General features: G+C 41.3%; 2 protein-coding genes across 2 annotated transcripts in view; one reads left to right on the plus strand and one right to left on the minus strand.

Annotated features, from left to right (window-relative positions):
- The window catches only part of hs6st3b (heparan sulfate 6-O-sulfotransferase 3b), a gene marked incomplete at both ends in the record, with an annotated part of 46,468 nt that extends 34,796 nt beyond the window's left edge, over positions 1 to 11,672 (minus strand). The window contains one exon of the mRNA XM_083681489.1: positions 11,128 to 11,672. Coding sequence (XP_083537615.1) covers positions 11,128 to 11,672 — 545 coding nt within the window. The remainder of the gene's footprint in view (positions 1 to 11,127) is intronic.
- A 1,723-nt stretch (positions 11,673 to 13,395) lies between these two features.
- Positions 13,396 to 18,576, plus strand: part of uggt2 (UDP-glucose glycoprotein glucosyltransferase 2) — a gene marked incomplete at its 5' end in the record, with an annotated part of 31,213 nt that continues 26,032 nt past the window's right edge. The window contains 9 exons of the mRNA XM_083682179.1: positions 13,396 to 13,419; positions 14,000 to 14,127; positions 14,552 to 14,634; positions 14,977 to 15,107; positions 15,224 to 15,336; positions 16,387 to 16,564; positions 17,362 to 17,458; positions 17,559 to 17,628; positions 17,844 to 17,944. Of these exons, the coding sequence (XP_083538305.1) occupies positions 13,396 to 13,419; positions 14,000 to 14,127; positions 14,552 to 14,634; positions 14,977 to 15,107; positions 15,224 to 15,336; positions 16,387 to 16,564; positions 17,362 to 17,458; positions 17,559 to 17,628; positions 17,844 to 17,944 (925 nt within the window). The remainder of the gene's footprint in view (positions 13,420 to 13,999; positions 14,128 to 14,551; positions 14,635 to 14,976; positions 15,108 to 15,223; positions 15,337 to 16,386; positions 16,565 to 17,361; positions 17,459 to 17,558; positions 17,629 to 17,843; positions 17,945 to 18,576) is intronic.

An 18,576-nucleotide genomic window follows, 5' to 3' on the forward strand; every position in this document is an offset into this window, starting at 1 on the left:
AGAGTGTTGCTAATAAAATATCTGAAATGATCTTGCAAATGAAACCAGGAACACACACAAGCACCTATTTATAAATGCAGGAGTTTAAGAAGCAATCTGGGCTGCAATCTGTTCAGTGAGATCATTCTAGCCTCTCTCTCTCTCACAGCCAGTCGTGTACATGTCAGAGTGAGATGTCTCTGATATTGGAACCATGGAGATTTGGAGGGGAGAACATTTGGAATTATATTTTTAGCAGGGAAGGAAGGGGAGGGGTTGGTCTGTGACTCTGTGCATAATAAAATAAAATGGTGAATCTCGTCCGGGCCACTAAAAGCACTGTCAAAAGCTTCAGCAAGGGGCCCTGCCAGTGTCTACACAGATCTGTCAATCACTGTCCACATCCCTGAGCATAACACAGCAGGCATCGACCTGTACCTAAAATGGAGGCTCCGAAGCCAGCACACCAACACAAAGGTGGCACTGAGGTTTTTACTCACAGTTTGCACAGCAGTGCCCAGTGTGGCCCACACCCTGCAGGCTGACACAGTACGATCGGAGGGGCTGAGACCATCCTCTGGCAGCTGAGAGCTGAGACAGAGCGGGCCTGCAGTGGAGATTAAGCTCTGTGAAGGTGACTCTACACTACGCTACCTGTGCTCAGTCACACTGAACATTTGCCAGGCGCTACTGTAGCTAGCTAAACCACTGTATCCATGTCAGAGAGACGCACGGGCAGCCCCCGCCATCCAGCCTCCCAGCAGCATAACTTACCTGTCAGCCTCACGGCCCAAATAAGGACAGATGACCTTTCTCCAGGTTCTTATGATAAATCAACTACAGCACTGGTTATTCCTGGCAGGAACCTTTCGTCAGGCCTTACAGGTATCAATTGAGAAATAACACAGCCAAGCATCTGAGCTGGCGTTTTTCCCTGTCACTGTTTGATCTGTCAATCTGTCACCGAAATAAATAAGCAGGAACAAGACTCACTGAGAGGAGAGTCAATCCCCCTATAGTACCTGCATGTAGCAACAGTGAACAAGCTTTCCCTGTCTTCAAGAACAGTCAGACCACTGGCTGTGCTTTCACAGAAACAGTTTTAGAGAAATTAGGAGCATGGCTGCTATCTACTACAGAACGTACGATCACAACATGCTTTGACTCTCCATAGTCACATAGGCACAGCATCTGCTACTGTACAGTACATGTAATCCTATACCCCCAGACAGCTTCAAGTGTAATGCAGGGAACAAAGATGTTGACATGAATGAAAACCTTTAATTTAATTGCAATACTGCAATCAGATTGGCCTCACACGGGGAAGTAATACAATTAAGGGAAGGCCATTTCATTTCATTACACCATTCCATTGCAGGTGGCCATAAAACAATATCATGTTATTAGGCAGTGTTCTAGCTCGAGCTGTAAGTGATGGCCTGTGGTTGCTTGACAACATAACTCAAGGTAAATGTCCATTGGCCTGTAATGCCTGTTGTTCTCATTACAGTCTAAGGCGGAATGTTAGAAGATGAACTACTCATGACGGTGACTAATGTACATGAATACTGTGGTTCTCGACGTGATATTTCTATTGTATATATCTGTTATTCTTCTGTATGACTACAGTAGTGTTAGATCTATTTCTACTAGGTGAACTAGCTCAAGTCTAGGACTGTGTAGTTTATTGGGTTATACACTGGGCTTGCAATGGCAGGCTTGTGAGACAACCGTTTAATGGAAGACACAAACATCTTATTAAAAAAAAGAAAAGAAAAAAAGAAATTGCAAGAAGAAAAAAAAAAGCCAGGCTATTCCAGTTGTATAAGGCAGATTAGCAATGAGCTATTTTCATAAGTACACAATGAAGAATGTATGATGAAGATCGTTTTATCACAGCTGCATTAAGCTGCCCATTTACATGGAAGTAAAACGTCCTTTTCTGTTTTAGAGGGAGACTCTGCCAAAGTTAATTGCACCTCTGATAATAGGACTGTTGAGCTGCAGCCACCCAGCTGGACTCTGGGGGACATGCAGTGCACAGTATCTGAGTCACTTCACTAGCTGACTCATTCACATGACATTGACGACTGCATTTAACTAGATCGGAATGTCTTCCCACGTCCCCATTCGTCTCCCTGAAGCATAGTGTTAAAGCATGATCTAATTTTGATCACAAATAGACAGGAGGTCAAACAGTGCAGCTTGAGTAAAGTGTGCCTGATTCAAAGTGGCACTGTGGAGGGTGTTTGTCATGAAAAGCAGAATCGAGAGTGTGTACAACCTGTTTCAAAGGAATGTGAATGTAGTGTGATTGGAATTCAGAGGCATCACTCAATATTTGCAGGAGCAGTACTCATTTCATTGAGAGATGCCCTCTCCTAAGGACTGATCACTGAACATTTTAAAACATCAAAATAACTTTTATAAAGAAAACAATGTAGCAGCATAGTTTATGTTGTTATGCGCATTGTATTTTCCGATGGTAGGACTATTTTGTAGGTAGCATAGTTGTTGCCTATGCTAGCTTGCGACATTGAAGAAAATGGAAGAAACCCCTCTCCCCATGCCAGGTATTTGATATGGTTTGAAGTGTTGCGAGGCATCACTCATCGTTTCTACCCCTTTGATGCTACTTCCTGGAAAGGATTTCCCCAGGCTTTGCGAACTAGGAAAGCCTGGTCTCAACGAGGTTACATACAGTTCAGGGTTGTCTGAGTACAGGAGAAAAGAGAGGAATGCCATGTAGATTCAACAAGCCATATACAGAGCTGGATCCAAGCTGTTGGGTCCTGGCCAGCCAGGGCAGCCTCTGGAGCAGAAGAATCCACTGGACCTTCAATCTCAGTATTAGAGCTGAATCAGACTATTGGAGATTCATATTTGCCAGACCAGCAAGTATTTGACAGCAGTGTCGGAGGAGCCATGTGCCTGTTCTGGCAAGCTGCAATTCTTTCATTACCTAGAGTGGCTTTTAGAGATAGACGATGAGCTGAGCTCCATATCTTAACGTTTCAGAGGAAATAGCATCAAATATGCAGAATGGTTCATACACATGCACAGCTTTTCATTTCCCCCCCAAATGCTAATACTGCTGGGCCAAAGCCTGTAATCTCAAATCAGTGCTCTGCTATTTAATCAAAGCACACAAGACAATAAAACATGAAGGCAGCTCAGGCCAAAATGCTGGTGCATCACGTATCGAGCTACAGAATTCTGCATAAAAACTGGAACTCTTATCTCCTTTCTGCTGGGGAGACTTTACTGTGCTAACATTAATCTTCCTCAAAGTGAGATTATAAACTTCTGAAGTACGGAGCACATGCAAGCTAGACATGTTGTACATCCTAACTGAGATACACATCAGAATTGTAAAACAAGCACATTTAAAAGCCCACAAGAGACATTACTCACAAACTAAATCAGAATTTACTATTAGAGCTTCATTGTCATGAGCACCACACATGGCAAGAAGAGTGGAATCATGTCACATGACCATGAACAGAACGACCTGCCGACTGTACCATCTCTAAACGTGTTCTTAAATTACAACCCCATTAACAACCTACAGTGCATATCCACTCTTAAATCATATCTAATCACAACCTTGACTCCCTTTTATTTTCTTTGTCAGGACAGTGAACAAGTGCTTGACTGATGCTGTAACACCCCCTGTCTAGGTAACACTTAATTATCAAACCAACTGGATTACAGCTCGGCCCCGCCAGGGATGACGGCTTGGATTAATGACACATGAAAAGCAATCTTCACACCCTGAGAGGCCCAGGCCCACAAGGGCACACTCAGCTCCACACATAATAAACATCCTATAATCGAGAGCACCGCTCCTCGCCTCGCCGGCCTGCCTATGCCACCAGGGCTGTAAATCTGTACAATTTTACTTCTACAGGTTCATCTGTGTTCATAGGTCACCTACTGTACTCTACACTACAACCCTGCTGCTTCACTGTACTGGCTGAGACCCTTGTTGAGACTTGTTTGACAGTGGGTGGGAGCAAAATGTACAGGTCTTCACTGAGGTAATTTCCCAGTTGATGTAGTTCTTAAAGGCCCACATTAGTCATGTTGACGTTTCTTAGCTGATATATGACATCCTGGGGCTGCACAATGTTATTCCACAATGATTCATGTCCGAAACATGCCATTTAGGTCAAAGGATGTCTACTTTGAGCCATACATTATGTTTTCTTAGCCCCTCCTTAAACGATTTCCCATGTGCTGTGACTTATGACATTTCATACAGCTATAGAAGTGTCAAACAACCTTTCGACACATTTTATTGTATAGCTATATCTGGCTTTACTTTCCCAAATAGCTCAGTGAATGACTAACGTCACCACTCGGTGCTTCCGTTCTTTGAGTATTTTTAAACCAGGAGGTGTGGGCCTTTAAGGTGAAATGTACTGTATGCATCAATACAAACTTTTGGAACCTTTAAATCCTCTAAAGTACTTATCTATTGACATAAGGTTTCCTACTGTATGAGTTGCTCCATTACTAACCAACAATATGCTGATGGATTCGGTGTATCCTTGGCCTTGATCATGCACTCCAGAAACTACAGTACTTTTAGTTCTCCCTGACAAAGCACTACTTAGTGACATACTGTACAGTACAGTACAGTACATAACAGTAGTTAAAAAACATGGACTGTGGTAAAAAGCATTTGGACTTCATCTGGGTAACCCTGGCATTGCATGCCCACCCACATGGCCATGTCCCTCCAGTGAGATGTCTAACTGATGCCCAGGCTCCAGGGACAGGTAGAGGCAGTGGGACATGCCTGGCTGGGTGATCTGAGCTTTAAGCAGTAAGGGCCACAGCATAATTGCGGCCCTCTCTGCGTTAGCTATAATGAATAAAATATGATGTGGGGTATTATTCAGCCAGGAGCAGGGTAGGAGCGTGTCATCGTTCTGCCATGTGAGTAATAATGGGCCATTACTGCAGCTGCAGGTTGCTCATTACTCTGATTGTCCTGGAAATAAAGAGGTTGTGAATCTATTATTTTCCAAATTGTTGGGGGGAAATGCGTGAGCAGCTATTACCAATGCACACAATTGTACACACACACACACACACACACACACACACACACACACACACACACACACACACACACACCTGGGATGAGTGTGGAATCAAAGGGTGACATACTGTAGAGGAGACTTAGTTGGAGTTCTATGCTTGGGTCGTTGCATTTACAGTATGGATCATAAGACAAAAACAGTGCGTTAATGAAGATTATATAATTCATGCAAAACTGCTTCATCAGCATCTGTATGGTAATAACTGAGTGGTTCAGCATTTAGGTTGGAAAGATTTCTATCCATACTGTTTAACATCAGAAGTATTCCAGCTAGAATCAAAGACACTAATACTTTCACTAATTGATTCTTAGGTAGATTTAACATGGGGATACAGACATATGCAGCCAAATGCCAAGTCAGTCTACTCCTTTTTCCACAGCTATGCCAGTCATTTTTTAAATGTCAAGACAACTACTAAACGGAGAGGTGTCTGGAGGTAATATTAATTGATGGATCCAGCTGATATACATAGTCTTACATAACAACTACCCCAACAAGCACACAAAGGGTCAAATACTTAATGTCATTCTATCAAATGAGAGAGAAAAAAAATCATTACGGCATAATTAAGTCTGTATTCATTTGTAAATCAATGAGAGGGCCATTTTTGGCTTGTTACTTTGGCAAAGTCATCTGCCCAGCGTTGATTTGCTGTTTCACCAAGTTTGCAGGGGCGCTGTCAATAATTAAAGCAAGGACAGAGAGCCTGAGTAAATCAGCAGCAGGGGCTGAATCAACAGTCGCTCGTTTCTCTCCACACTGGTTAGTGACTAAGGTGACTTCAAGCACACCTCACTCTGCTCCTCACACACTCTCAGCTCTCAGGGGTGGTGTGTGAAAATCACACTGTGCTCCATTCCAGCTGAAGAGAACACCATCTGACCTCATTCTGAGAGCGCTAATATGTATAATGATGTTGGGTTTCTTCGTATTCATGAAAAAGCTCAATCTACTGTCACTTCACTTGGGTTTCGAATACAGAGAGTTGCCTTTCCAGAAAAGCAGGTTTTTATTGTTGAGACTTCAGGCCATATGTTTGGTAGCTTTAATCTGCTCATCTCAGATCAGCAGCCATGGTAATTATGACAGAGTGCAGCAGAAGGTACATTCTGCCTCTAATTGAGAGAGGCCTGACTCCTACACTACTGTGATCATCAGATGATAGATGACAAACAAGGAGAAGCACAAGAAGACAGCAAGGTGTTTCAATGTTGTTGAGATCCATTCACCTCATGTTTTTCATAGAATGTGAATTCTGTTAAAACTCTCTAAGGCTCTTCAACAATCTATTAAAAAGAAAGACAATGGACTATTCATGTAATAAACACTGACTTAACAAAGACATCAGGAATGAAGAGGGTACTTAAGACTAACTGTGCTGTGTTGTAAAGACCTTTAAGAAAGCCTGAAAGCAAACACTCCTTACACACAAGCTAGCATTGACTCAAAACAATAATATACAGATAAATCAGGGACCATTATCTCCTCGCGTGACTAAAGCTGGTGTTGCTTTAAATGCATCCCTAGCATTTGTAAATCATGCATCCAGCCACTCTCATATTAACATGCTGCTCTCCTCACAGCAACATAAGAGGACAGCTCTGAGAGGCATCTCTCTCCCCAAACCCCAGCAGAGACCAGGCCTGCCCCGCTCTGCTTCTCCCCTGACTGGCAGCACACTCCAGTGGAGCCCCTCCGTCGCAGGACCACCACTGATCCACTCTGACACGCCTGACCTTTCCTGGGCTGCACGGCTGGCTCTCCACGTGCTGCGCCCCGCCGCCCGGCCCGGATGAAAAGGCCATGGCGTGCCAGAGCCAGGTCGGCCCTGCTGCCACCACCGCCCCACCTCAGCCCTCGCTCTGCCATCTCAGGGCTAGCAGGGTGAGTGCCCTGGTCAGACAGCCACTCAGTCTGAGGGGCTCTCGACCGTAAAACAAGGGCATACCATCAGAATGTGGCAGTGGAACACAATAGCCTCAGCAGGTATGTCTCCATAAGCACTCATCTCAGATATTTCTGTAGGCAATGATCAGATGAATACAGGTCTAAATCATTTTCTAAGCGAGCTGTTAAATATGCATTCTATCACATCAATCATGTGTCAAATTATCTCTCACTTACTTATATTTCAATCGATCAGAGCTCCCTTCAGAATGAATTCCATGAATAATAGCCGTCAATGCACGTAGAGGCCATTTCACTTAATTTTGAATGAAGCAAGACAATGCACAGATTCTTAATATATATTGAAACACAGTTCTCCACCATTTTGATTCCGTATTGACAAAAGTAGTATTATTGGGCTGAGATGTTCATAATGCTACAACATATCTTATTTGGTTGCAAGTGCACTGGCAAGTGATGTTTAAGGTGACGTATTGGTGTCTCAGAGTCTAACAGAGGCGGGGTAATGTGCTCTTAGAATGGCTGTTGGGGGCCCATTTAGGAACAAGGGAGGAGAGGACTGAGCGTTCAGAATAGATGCTGCAGCTGTGAAATGAGGAACTGTCGCATCCAGTGAGCGCTTTCCCCAGTAAAGGAAACACTTGGCACTGCAGAAATAAATCATGTGCTCACGCTCTTGCAGTTTAGTGCACAATTGTATTTTTCTTCTTCAAAGCCGGCCATGGAAGGAATTTCTCAGCTACAAACACTGCAGTCCCAGCATCACGGGTGTGTTATGCATAACTAATCTCTAATTTTCTCTGTTCTCTTATTGAGATTAAAGAGATACTTAGGCACAGTCTAGGCTAGCCTCTTTTGGGTACCTTTAATTGACTACCTTGCTAGTAGAACAGCCAAATAACAGGTTGCTCCTTTTAATAACTGCAGTTTGCAAGTCTTATCATAAACATCTGCTTTGTTACTACTGACTGGAGGTGGTTATGTTATTGACATTCACATACTGTTCATATTTAATATCTTCTCACTTAAGTCTTAAACCATGACTATCCTGTACACAAGAGGTCTTAAATCACTCGATGATAGTGGGTAGATAGATAGTGCTTGACTTTTTGAACACTGATTTCCTCTTTGAGCAAGCTGCATTAAAATACATCTAATATTGATAACAATGTAAACCCAAACTTTGGGTTAATGTTAGAGAAAATAGACAACAGTGACAAGCTCTGGATGTTTATTTGCCATACATGTCTCTGATAAAATATCCTAAAACATAAAACGCGTCCTGTGACAAAATTAATATCCTGAACATAAACACTACATTCTGAGTACATGAGAAACAAAATCATCAGACCAACAAATTCTTCCAACACTACAATTTTTCCCCGATTGCTTACACCATTTGTATGAAACCGCAATAATATACACAGCAATAATATAAATTAGCACAGCAGTAACATTTTCAGCAAAACAGTTACTTGTTTCTCATTGCATTCACACAAAATGCTAATGTTGAGCACCCTTTCGCAAAACAGTTAACACAGCTCTCAGACACAAAACAATCAGTAAGTAATCACAAATTAAATGGGTCATCAGTAATGTATCATGTGGCCTGGCAGACAGGAGAGAATAGATTACTGTAAATGTTTTTGTTGGCACTTTTTATACAGTGCTGCTAACTACTTGCTTGATTCTGAATATTTTAGATGAATTTGAGTTACAAAGTTTTTCTGCTGAGTGAAATTCTTACTGTTTATTTACCTTTGATTTGAAATGAAAGTTGTCAAACCTGCAATGCATATTGGTTATAGTTACTATTTAGTGTGTCATTATGAAATTAATAGTGGATTGAACTTTTCATTAGATGACAAAGGTTACTGTTTTGCTACACTGATTTTCTTTTGTGACATCTAAGCTGAGAGTTATAGTGCATTTTGCAAAAGTAATGTAAACATTTTTGGCAAACATGTTAACTGTTTAGCGGAATGTGTTAACTGTTTTGAAAAGTTTAATACGATTTCAAGAAATGTGCTCAAGGAATCGAGAACAGCTGCAATATCATACTGGGTAGGCTCCTCCGTGCAGCCAGCTGCATTTAAATGTACAGTATATGTGTCACTGTAAACATCTAAGCCATACATACTGTACTGTGAATAAATCCCATACAAGCAGTCTGAGGATATGTGTAGATCACATAAGAACGCAGGGAGCTCCCACACAGGGGCACAGACAGAACCAGAGCTTCACTTCACTAGCCTTCCCCAGACTTCAAAGGCTGGAGAGTCAAGGGAAGGTCTGTGGGTATGAGGGTGTGTGTGTGTGCGTGTGTGTGTGTATTCATAAGTGTATGCGTGTGTACAGCACTGCCCCCTGGCCAACTCTTTAAACCTCTGAGTAGACAGAGATAGATGGCCTCATCCATAGGGATGAAAGGCCAGTAAAAGAAAAATCAATCATTACTGCTAGCCTTTACCCACTTCTTATAGTGATTCTGTAGACCTTCAATTTTGTTTGATTCAATTATGTCGTGAGAATTTTGGTATCAAAGCATGGATTAATGCAACAATGATTAAATTATTCCTGAACACTCAGCATCTAAATCTTAATGTATTTGGAACAAATTACATTATATCTGTTGTGATTGGGATAGCATATTGCACTCATCATCTCTGAAGTTATAGCAATTTAAGATCCAGTGGGCCACAGTCATCAGATAGAAAATCAAACATTAACATTAACGCAATAATGTGAAATGAGTGTAGCATGATGGCTGCAGATGAATATTTCAATAATGCATGGAAAGCAGATCTAAGAGCACTAGGAATTTATCTTTGTTCCTACTGTATGTTCTCTGTAATATCTAAAATAACAGGGATAAAGAGCTTCAAGGAAAACCGTCTGCTGGTGAGGGGACAATGGACACAGACAGCAAAGTGAATCAGAGAGGTAGAATGATTCAATCGTAACTGCTGTGGCTGTCTCAGTACTCCAATGAAGACCCTTGCCATTATTGACTGCTGACTCATAGATAGAAACTATTTTGTTTGTGAGGGACAGACTCAAAAACCAAGTTGAAGAGAATGAACAGCATATCTGAAAGGCCAATCATCAGGCCAGTCATGACACATACAGAGGTCAAGGGAGATAGAAAAGAGGAGGGTAGCATGCATTGAGCTTACTTGGGTGACTTCCTGGACCCTTCAGACACAATCAAATTGATAGAATATAAAGCTGCCATGTGTAGGTGGTTGTGGGAAATAAGGCTGTGAAATCACCCAATCACATCTATGATTTTCATAGCATTGCAGAGAGAAGGAGAGGAAACCTCTGCACACTACTGAGATGGTAGCAGCACAAACATATATTTTATTTTTTTTACCATCCCTTCATTCATACCTTTAACCCTGTTTTCGGATGCACTCAATGGAATGTTACAAGGAAGGGGGGAAAAAAGATGTTTCCTTTTAGGACCATGCCATGGTCCATTCCAAGCAGTGGTGCCATTTAATTGTTTGATTGATTGTGTATATCAAAATTAGGTTAATCGTATTAACACCTATTATCAATTATTGGTTTAAGTGAATCCATTGTCTGACACAATTCAATAATTACAACAATAATTTCTCCACATTTTGACTGAAGTGTTTATTGGACGTCAGTTTCTTCCACACAACTCCACTGTCTGTACCTTCTCATGGTGATGAGTGGTTAGCCCTTTCTCAATAGTTAGAAACACGACTCCTCCGTCCTCCACTCGCGTCCTACTGAAAACGCATCGGTGAGGAATGTCTAAGTTCCTCCCCTTACATATTTTCCTCCAATGCTTTTTGAGGACGGAGGAGAGGACGCAAGGAGTCGTGTTCCTAACTATTGAGAAAAGGCTATTGATTGCCTACAGCTGCACTTGCATTCTCCCCTTTAATTGACCCATAATATCTCTGAGACTTCTAAAACATCACCACCTTCCCATTTTATCCACTGCAGCTTACTTCATAATCATGAATCTTGCTTGTAAGCTGAACATTTTAAATTGTAAATGTAGGACTGGAAATAGTGAAGATAAAACTATTCTCTCTCTCACACACATACACACACACACACTCTCAAGGATATGTAATAGACTATGTAATACCTTCGGTTCTTCTGAGCTTCCTTCTTGTCCATGATGACAGGTACACAGTTCGTAAGCTCTGTCCAGTCGGCATGCAAACCACAGCTCCAGCCTGTCGAAAATCGAGAGAATAGCCAGGACTCCTCTTTCCCTGGTCGGTGGCATGTGCATTTCTTCTGCCCTGGCTTGCAGTCGCATGGTTGCTCCAAACGAATATTCCTAACTAAGTGCCTTCCGAACGTTGTTCCCCCGGTCTTCTGAATGTGTAAGAACACTATCACATCATCTCCTTTTATTTTAAAGTCCACGTGCCGCTCTAGGTCTCGTTCAGTGAAGTTGAATTTTGATGGAAATTTTGGAGGGCTGTCGTCCTCCAGTTCTTGGTCTCTGTAAAAGTCATCGGTTGATCGATACGGGGTAGAAAGTAGACTGACCCCTCTAAATTTTTCACCAGTCTTAAAGTGGCAAGAGCTGCTACCAGCTGGGCAGATATACTGATAGCCTATCATTACAAAAAGAACAGCTAAAATAGGGACCAAAATCAGCTTATTGGATTTATCATCCATTGTAACAAGCAGGTGTTTTCATGCCATTAGTGTGAATTATTGCACATGATCTTTTCAGTTGTCGTTCCTTGATTCATCATAATAAATGTCTATTGATCTTCAAAGTGCCACATGTTGATCAGGACAAGGTTCACTAATTTGCGTTGCTTTTAAAAGGCATAATCTGGTTTAAGCAGGTAGCCTACCTTTAAATGTCTAGGATGCATTCACATAATCCTAGATCACACTGTTTTTAAAAAAGCCAGATTTACAGAGAAACATATTTCAGTTACTTCTCCAGGTGGTTGTCCAACTTCATAAGCGGGGTTTCAGTGCTGCACGCCGACGTCTCTTCTGATTTAATTTCAAGTTTAAATGAGCCATTCAAAATGCTTCATTCTGATCCCGCACAATTTCAACTTCACATCTCTCAGTCTTTACAGTAGTCTGTTTCAATTCAGCACCACAGACATGCATGAATATCACTTGAGAAATGTCAGATTTTATCCTCATGTCCAAGCCTTGCGTATGAAGAGGCAAGCGACTGCAGTTCCGACTACAGTGGGATGGGTCCTGAGGCATCCTCAAGCATCGCGGTTTAGTTATCTTTAAAACATTGTAGCCTAGAAGATGCTGCATTCAAGAGCCGATGGACATCACGTTACGCACTGTTCGTGGTTATCCTAACTCTCGCTTGTCGTTATCTGTAACCAAGTAAGCTAAAGATGATGCTCACAATCTGTTTTCACATGAGACGAAAAGTATCTGATGGAGCAGACAGCCTTCACATCTATGCAACCTAAATTCGATGTTCGTAAACTAAGAAATTGCGAACGGAATGTGAGTTTGGTACTGTGCAATTAACCAATGGTTAATCTTACGCAGACAAAAGATTCAACCAATAGCACATTAAACATTACAACGAAAACCAATGGCGACAAAATAATACAATAAAAATGATATTCCTATATTGCCAGCCAATCGAAGGGGGGGAATAAGGTATCCTATCCAATCCCAACACCAATTTCGGGCAGCCTGCATCTGCACTGTTATAGAGAGCCAGAAACAATTAGACAGTTTTCAAAGAGAGAGAGAGAAAAAGAGTAAAGAAAAACTCAGAACAACGATCAATGAGTGGACGATCCAGCATTTAAGCACCATGGACAGATCCAATTGGGTCCGGGTCACTTACCTGCAATGTTTAATGCAAACGTATACATGTGCAGGTCTGCAGGGACATTGTTGGTTGCGGAGAGGACGTGTTCTTATGATTTTATATGTCTTTGTAATGATGGCATGTTTTATTGTAGGTTTATGGGATTAGTATTACATTTACTTTTACATTTGGATGTTGTGCGTACTGTATAATGGCTGTTAGAAAACATAGTCTCAGGCTGAACCTATTTCAAATAAATGTGACACAACAAGTAACACATTTGTAAATAGACTATACTTCAAACTGAAATACTGATTTCCCATTTTTACTGTCGCCACATCAGTGAAGCAAGAACATTTGGCTGTGCTCCGAAATCTTGAGCGTGTAGGTGTCCACGACATTGCCTGAAAACAATGTTGTTGCCAAAACATCGTTATTTATCAACTACGCAAAAATACAGGTCAACTAAACCCATACACTTTCTAATGCAAAACCCAATGTTAATCATCCATCGTCTCTTATGTTTCGGCTGTTATAGAGAACATGAACAAATCTGCTACAGCAGAAAAAAAGTAGCGAAGGACCTCAATGGCAGCGGCCAGCATCACTGGGGTAAGAAAGATGGATACATTGTAACCACAAGAAATGTATTGTTACAATTGCTTCGATGCATTGTTACAATCGACAGCTGTATGAGTTACAAACGTATCATTCTCTTGACAGCCTATTTCACTTGGTACTATTCTAGCGCTGCCCAAATTCATGTAATTGAAGGGGCTATACAAACTGCTTTGTGTGTAACTTACAACATTTTCACCATACAAACTAATTGAAATTGCAATAATTCGTTCTCTCACGTGAAATGATTTCCTCCCCCTGCTATTGCATGCATTTTTCAAGAAGTTCACATCTTTAGCTAGTTCTGTTTACGATGAGCATCTACGTGGCATCGCGTTGGACAATGGGTGCCAATACCAGAGGGCACTCTGGTAGGCTGTGGCATGTCGGTGTATGATAACCGGGACCGTGCACAGACTTATGAAAGGGCAGGTGCTGTTTCCCAAAAAAGGGAGGGCACCACCCAGGAGGGCACTTTGTGAGTGGCAGGGCAAGGGGGCAGGTGCCGTTGCCAATTTTGACCGCCCTGTGCACGTGCCTGATGATAACAGTGTTCCCCATCATATCGTTATAGAGGATGAGAAACGTCGTGTTGTTGTCGCTGCTCCTGCTGAACATCCAGCATGTCCTCTCCGCACCTAAAGGCGTCTCTGCCAGTCTAAAGGCCAAGTGGAGCATGACGCCTTTCCTTTTGGAGACAAGGTATGGTGTGATGGAACTGTAGACCCTTAGATACCTTGATACAGCTAGAGACTAGCTTACCTTACCCTCTTTTAGACCCACCACAGTACAATATCCAGTTTTCTTTTAATCTAGCACTTGCCGAATGCACACACAGCTCTTGCTGTACTATTGATTTAGTCAAACATTCCTACTGTATTGTGTTGATGTTATCCTATAATTATAGGCTATCCAGGCATATGTTAAGAGCCAGTATGACCATTAAGGTCAGATAATTATCTTTTATGGCAGTCAAACCAGGATGGAGTGGGCCCTGGCAGTGAAGAGGCAGGATAAATCAGTGGGCATAGCCCTGTATGTTTTGTTGCAGTATTATTTTCTCTTAAATTTGTTAAATTCAAAAATGTTTCAACCAGCCTGCTTTATTTCCATGTGTTTTGTGTAGTGAGTTCATCGGAGAGGATGGGAATGAGAAATTCTGGCATTTTGTTGACACTGTGAAGGAGCTAACAGTGTACAAGAATGGAGGTGTGTGGACACTTTCTATGATGTGCCAAAATGTGAAAAATGTAATTAACGCTGAAAACAGTTTCCTTTCACAAAAATGATATTACCAGCCACCAAGTAGATAGTCTATAACAGACAGACATACACACTGGTGTTTAGAAACACTCCCCCAATTGGTGTCTGGTGTCTTGCCAGTACCATGACGGGTACTGAGCTACATAGGTACCACTCGTCTTCAGATTCCAATGGATTAGATGAATCAGGAAAGCCTAAGTGCAGCTAGCGCCAAGTAACTGTGTTTAGGTTGTTTAGGTTAATTTTTAGATCATTTGCACATTCATTTGACTATGCTTTCCTTTGTAGAGTCTGTGCGCTCATATTACAACCTGATCATCAAGAAGGCCGGCCAATTTCTAACAGATCTGCAGGTCAATCTCCTGAGATTTGCCCTCTCATTGAAGGCATATTCACCAGCTGTCTTTGCATCCCAACAGGTATGACATGACATATGAATCACATTATCCCCTATTCACAGTCGTAGGTTCAGTTTCTTTCATGAGGGGGTGAAGGCCTGCTGCTGTTGTAACTGCAGGTCCTCTGCTTCCAACAGATAGCCAGTGATGAGCCGCCGCCTGAGGCTTGCCCTGCTTTTGTCTCTGTCCATGGCCAACATGGCTGTAGTACCAAGGACATGAAGAAGCTCCTGAAGGTAGCTGCAGGCAGGTAATACATCAGCTCATACACATCTCCTCAGAGGAGCTACCAGTCTCTAATACTGAATAGCTGATTAGTCTCTAATGGCCAACTACACTCAAGACTTCAAGTGTTTTTTTGTGTGTCATTGTTCTGCTAATTAACCTGTTGACTGATTTCCTTACGGGTCAAGCTGATTATGTATTATTTTTAATACATGACATTATCTAGGGAGTTCAATTAAAAATGCATGTTTTGACCAATGGGTAAGATATCCACTGTGTAGATAATCCTCTAAGAAAGCCAATGATCCAAACCACATGTCTCTATCATAATCCATTTAAAAGTCATTGGAGTGTTTACCCTTGAAATAGCCAAAATTAGGAATAGCTGAAATTAGGAAGACTAAATCTAAAGACTAAATGGAGGCCAGAGAAAAAAAAGTGGTAAAGAATCTGGAAAATGGCATCGCAACTAATGTGTACTAGGCTACTACTGTAACTCGCTAGGCTACCTGACAGGCTCACTTTCTTATTGAATTTGTCATCTTTCTTCTCGAATCCACAGGACATTAAAAAAATATTTTCATATTCTAGTATACAGTTTTTTCAAACTGTTTTGGTGCTACCAACGCAAAATTGATGTTCTTGTTTTCTTAAAAAAAATAAGCCTATCTTTGTGAAATGTCAACTGAGCACTGAGCGTTTATTTTCAAAGCCTTTTACATTTAATTCAGCTATTGTCTTGTGGGAACAACTTTAAAAGACAACCACCACAACATGTAAATCTTCAAAACTTGCTGCGAGACAACGGCACCGTTCTGTCAACAGTGCTTGGTGCTTATTATCAGATGGTTACGAAGTCTAAATCTTTTTAATAAAATATTAATGATATGTTAGAGAAATACCCCACTGAACGATCATATTGTTTTGGTAAAATGTATTTTCTAACATTAGGAAATTAAATTTAATTAACAAAGTGTGTTTTCTGTCATTCTGGGCAGAGTGGGTGAACACCCTACAAAATCCAAATCAATTGATTGGTCCAGTCTTGTCTAACAGCCTTTTCATGTGTTTGCAGGCCAAAACCATATATATACAAGAATGATCACATATACCCAGGACTCAATAAGACAGATGTCCCCGTCGTGATCCTTTATGCTGAGATCGGCACCAAAAAGTTCAACTCCTTCCACAAGCTGCTGTCTGAGAAGGCTGAAGAGGGCACACTCATTTATGTGCTGCGTCACTACGTAGCAGTGAGTAGTGAGGCTCTCTGGATTTCCTCAATAGCTTAATATTGGTACTTAATGTTTGATACGCTCCAGCCAGGGATTTAAGTGGGATTTTGTGTATTAAGTTTTTCACTGTATGTTGTCTATTATCCCTATGTGCTAGAATTAATAACCCTGAAAGTAGCTTGTATACTGATAGTCACATTTGGATTAAGAACTGATATAGATAGACTGTATGTAAGATATTGTTTGTTGCTGGCTTAGGCTTAGACTGTGTATTGCATTGTGGTCACATAGCAACTCTGAGCTCTGCAGAAACATGGAGGCATTTTAGGAAGGCTATTGCTGCTTTAAGAACAACATCAACAAAGGCAGAGGTCATCAGGGTGTACAACCCAGATGGATTGCATTAGTCGCCATTGTTGAGGAGAAGAATACAGATAACTGGGGGAAGTTAGCATCTAACGGATTGCCTGACACTGCGAGCAGAGGCAGTAATGTGTTCTTTCAGCAAGCCAGAGAAGCGTAGGTGTCAAGGTCTTCTGATTCAGGCGGCATTTTGTCTCTGAGATGTAGAGAAAATCTTAGGATCAGGGGGACATTATAGTGAAGGTTGAAATGTCAGGCCCTTTGGCATGTTCCGGTCCACTCATGAAGAAAATAAATAATTTCCTGCAGGTTTATTTCCTCTAGTGCAGGTCTTCAGTAATTTTTCAAAAATATCAACCAGATCTATTGGGTGTTATTAACAATTCTATTTAACATGTTTTTATTATAATTAATTATTTTATTGTAATTACCATCACCTATTTTTACCACAGAATCCAAAGCCTCAAAAGATGCTTTTGTCTGGATATGGGGTTGAATTGGCCATAAAAAGCACTGAATACAAAGCTGTGGATGACACTAAAGTGAAAGGTGTGTTTCTGCTTGATTGTCTATTACAGTATATACCCCAAAAATATATTGAACAGACACACTGAAGAGAGTAAATCACAACTCTGTTATTTTACTTTAGATTCAAAAGCTGGAAACATTGAAGATGATGACATTGATGAAGTCCAAGGCTTTCTCTTTGGAAAATTAAAGTGAGTCTATGCATTTGTGCAGTGAGAGTGTTTAAGCAATACATGTCTAACATTAAGCTATTAGATTATTACTGGAACAGGGAACACATCAAAGGTCTCATTACTTAATACTTGACAAAGGCTAGTTGTTGATGGGTTTGAAAATATGTCTGTTGACAATTGAAAAAGTATGTACTTTAAATCATATTATCACCAACTGTTCTGTTCCATCCCAGACAATCCCACCCAGACCTGCAGGAGCAGTTGGGGGAGCTTCGGAAGCATCTTGTGGAGAGCACCGATGACATGGCTCCTCTCAAAGTGTGGGAGCTGCAAGGTACTCCTGCACCAATGTGTTACCTTGTGGAAAGGTTTTGGGTGAAAGATACTCCAGGCCCAAGGCAGAAACACACAAGCACTTTGTGACTCTGAAGGAGAGGTGACAGTTTGATTCATGAGTATGAGATGTTAAATTATAGCATTTTGTACTTTAGTTTAGATTCAAGATTCATTCAAGATATTTATTAGTCATATGCACAGTAAACAGACAGTTACACCACACAATGAAAATCTTACTTTGCTAGTCCCCCCTAACACAACAGACTAAACTAAAGAAAAAAAAACTAGTTCCATATATACATATACAAATTCTATATTGCACCTGGTGGATCACAGTTATAAAGTTATAAAGTGTGCTTATGCATTGTTGCAAATTGCATGAGGTATTTAGTGCAAACAGTAGTAGTGCAAACAGTAGTGAAGTCACAGCAGCAGTCAGAATGTCTGTCGAGTTCACAGTTGATCAGTCAAGTCAAGTAATGCAAGTGATGTGGGGGGGTGGAAGGGGGAGGGCTTTGTGAGGTAGCTTGTTCACAAGCCTGATGGCCTGTGGATAGAAACTGTTTGTCAGTCTGGTGGTCCTAGATTTCAGACTCCTGTAGCGCCTGCCTGATGGTAGGAGAGTGAAGA

The sequence above is a fragment of the Argentina silus genome (genome assembly GCF_951799395.1).
Source record: "Argentina silus genome assembly, chromosome: 12".
NCBI classification, from domain to species: Eukaryota; Metazoa; Chordata; class Actinopteri; order Argentiniformes; family Argentinidae; genus Argentina; species Argentina silus.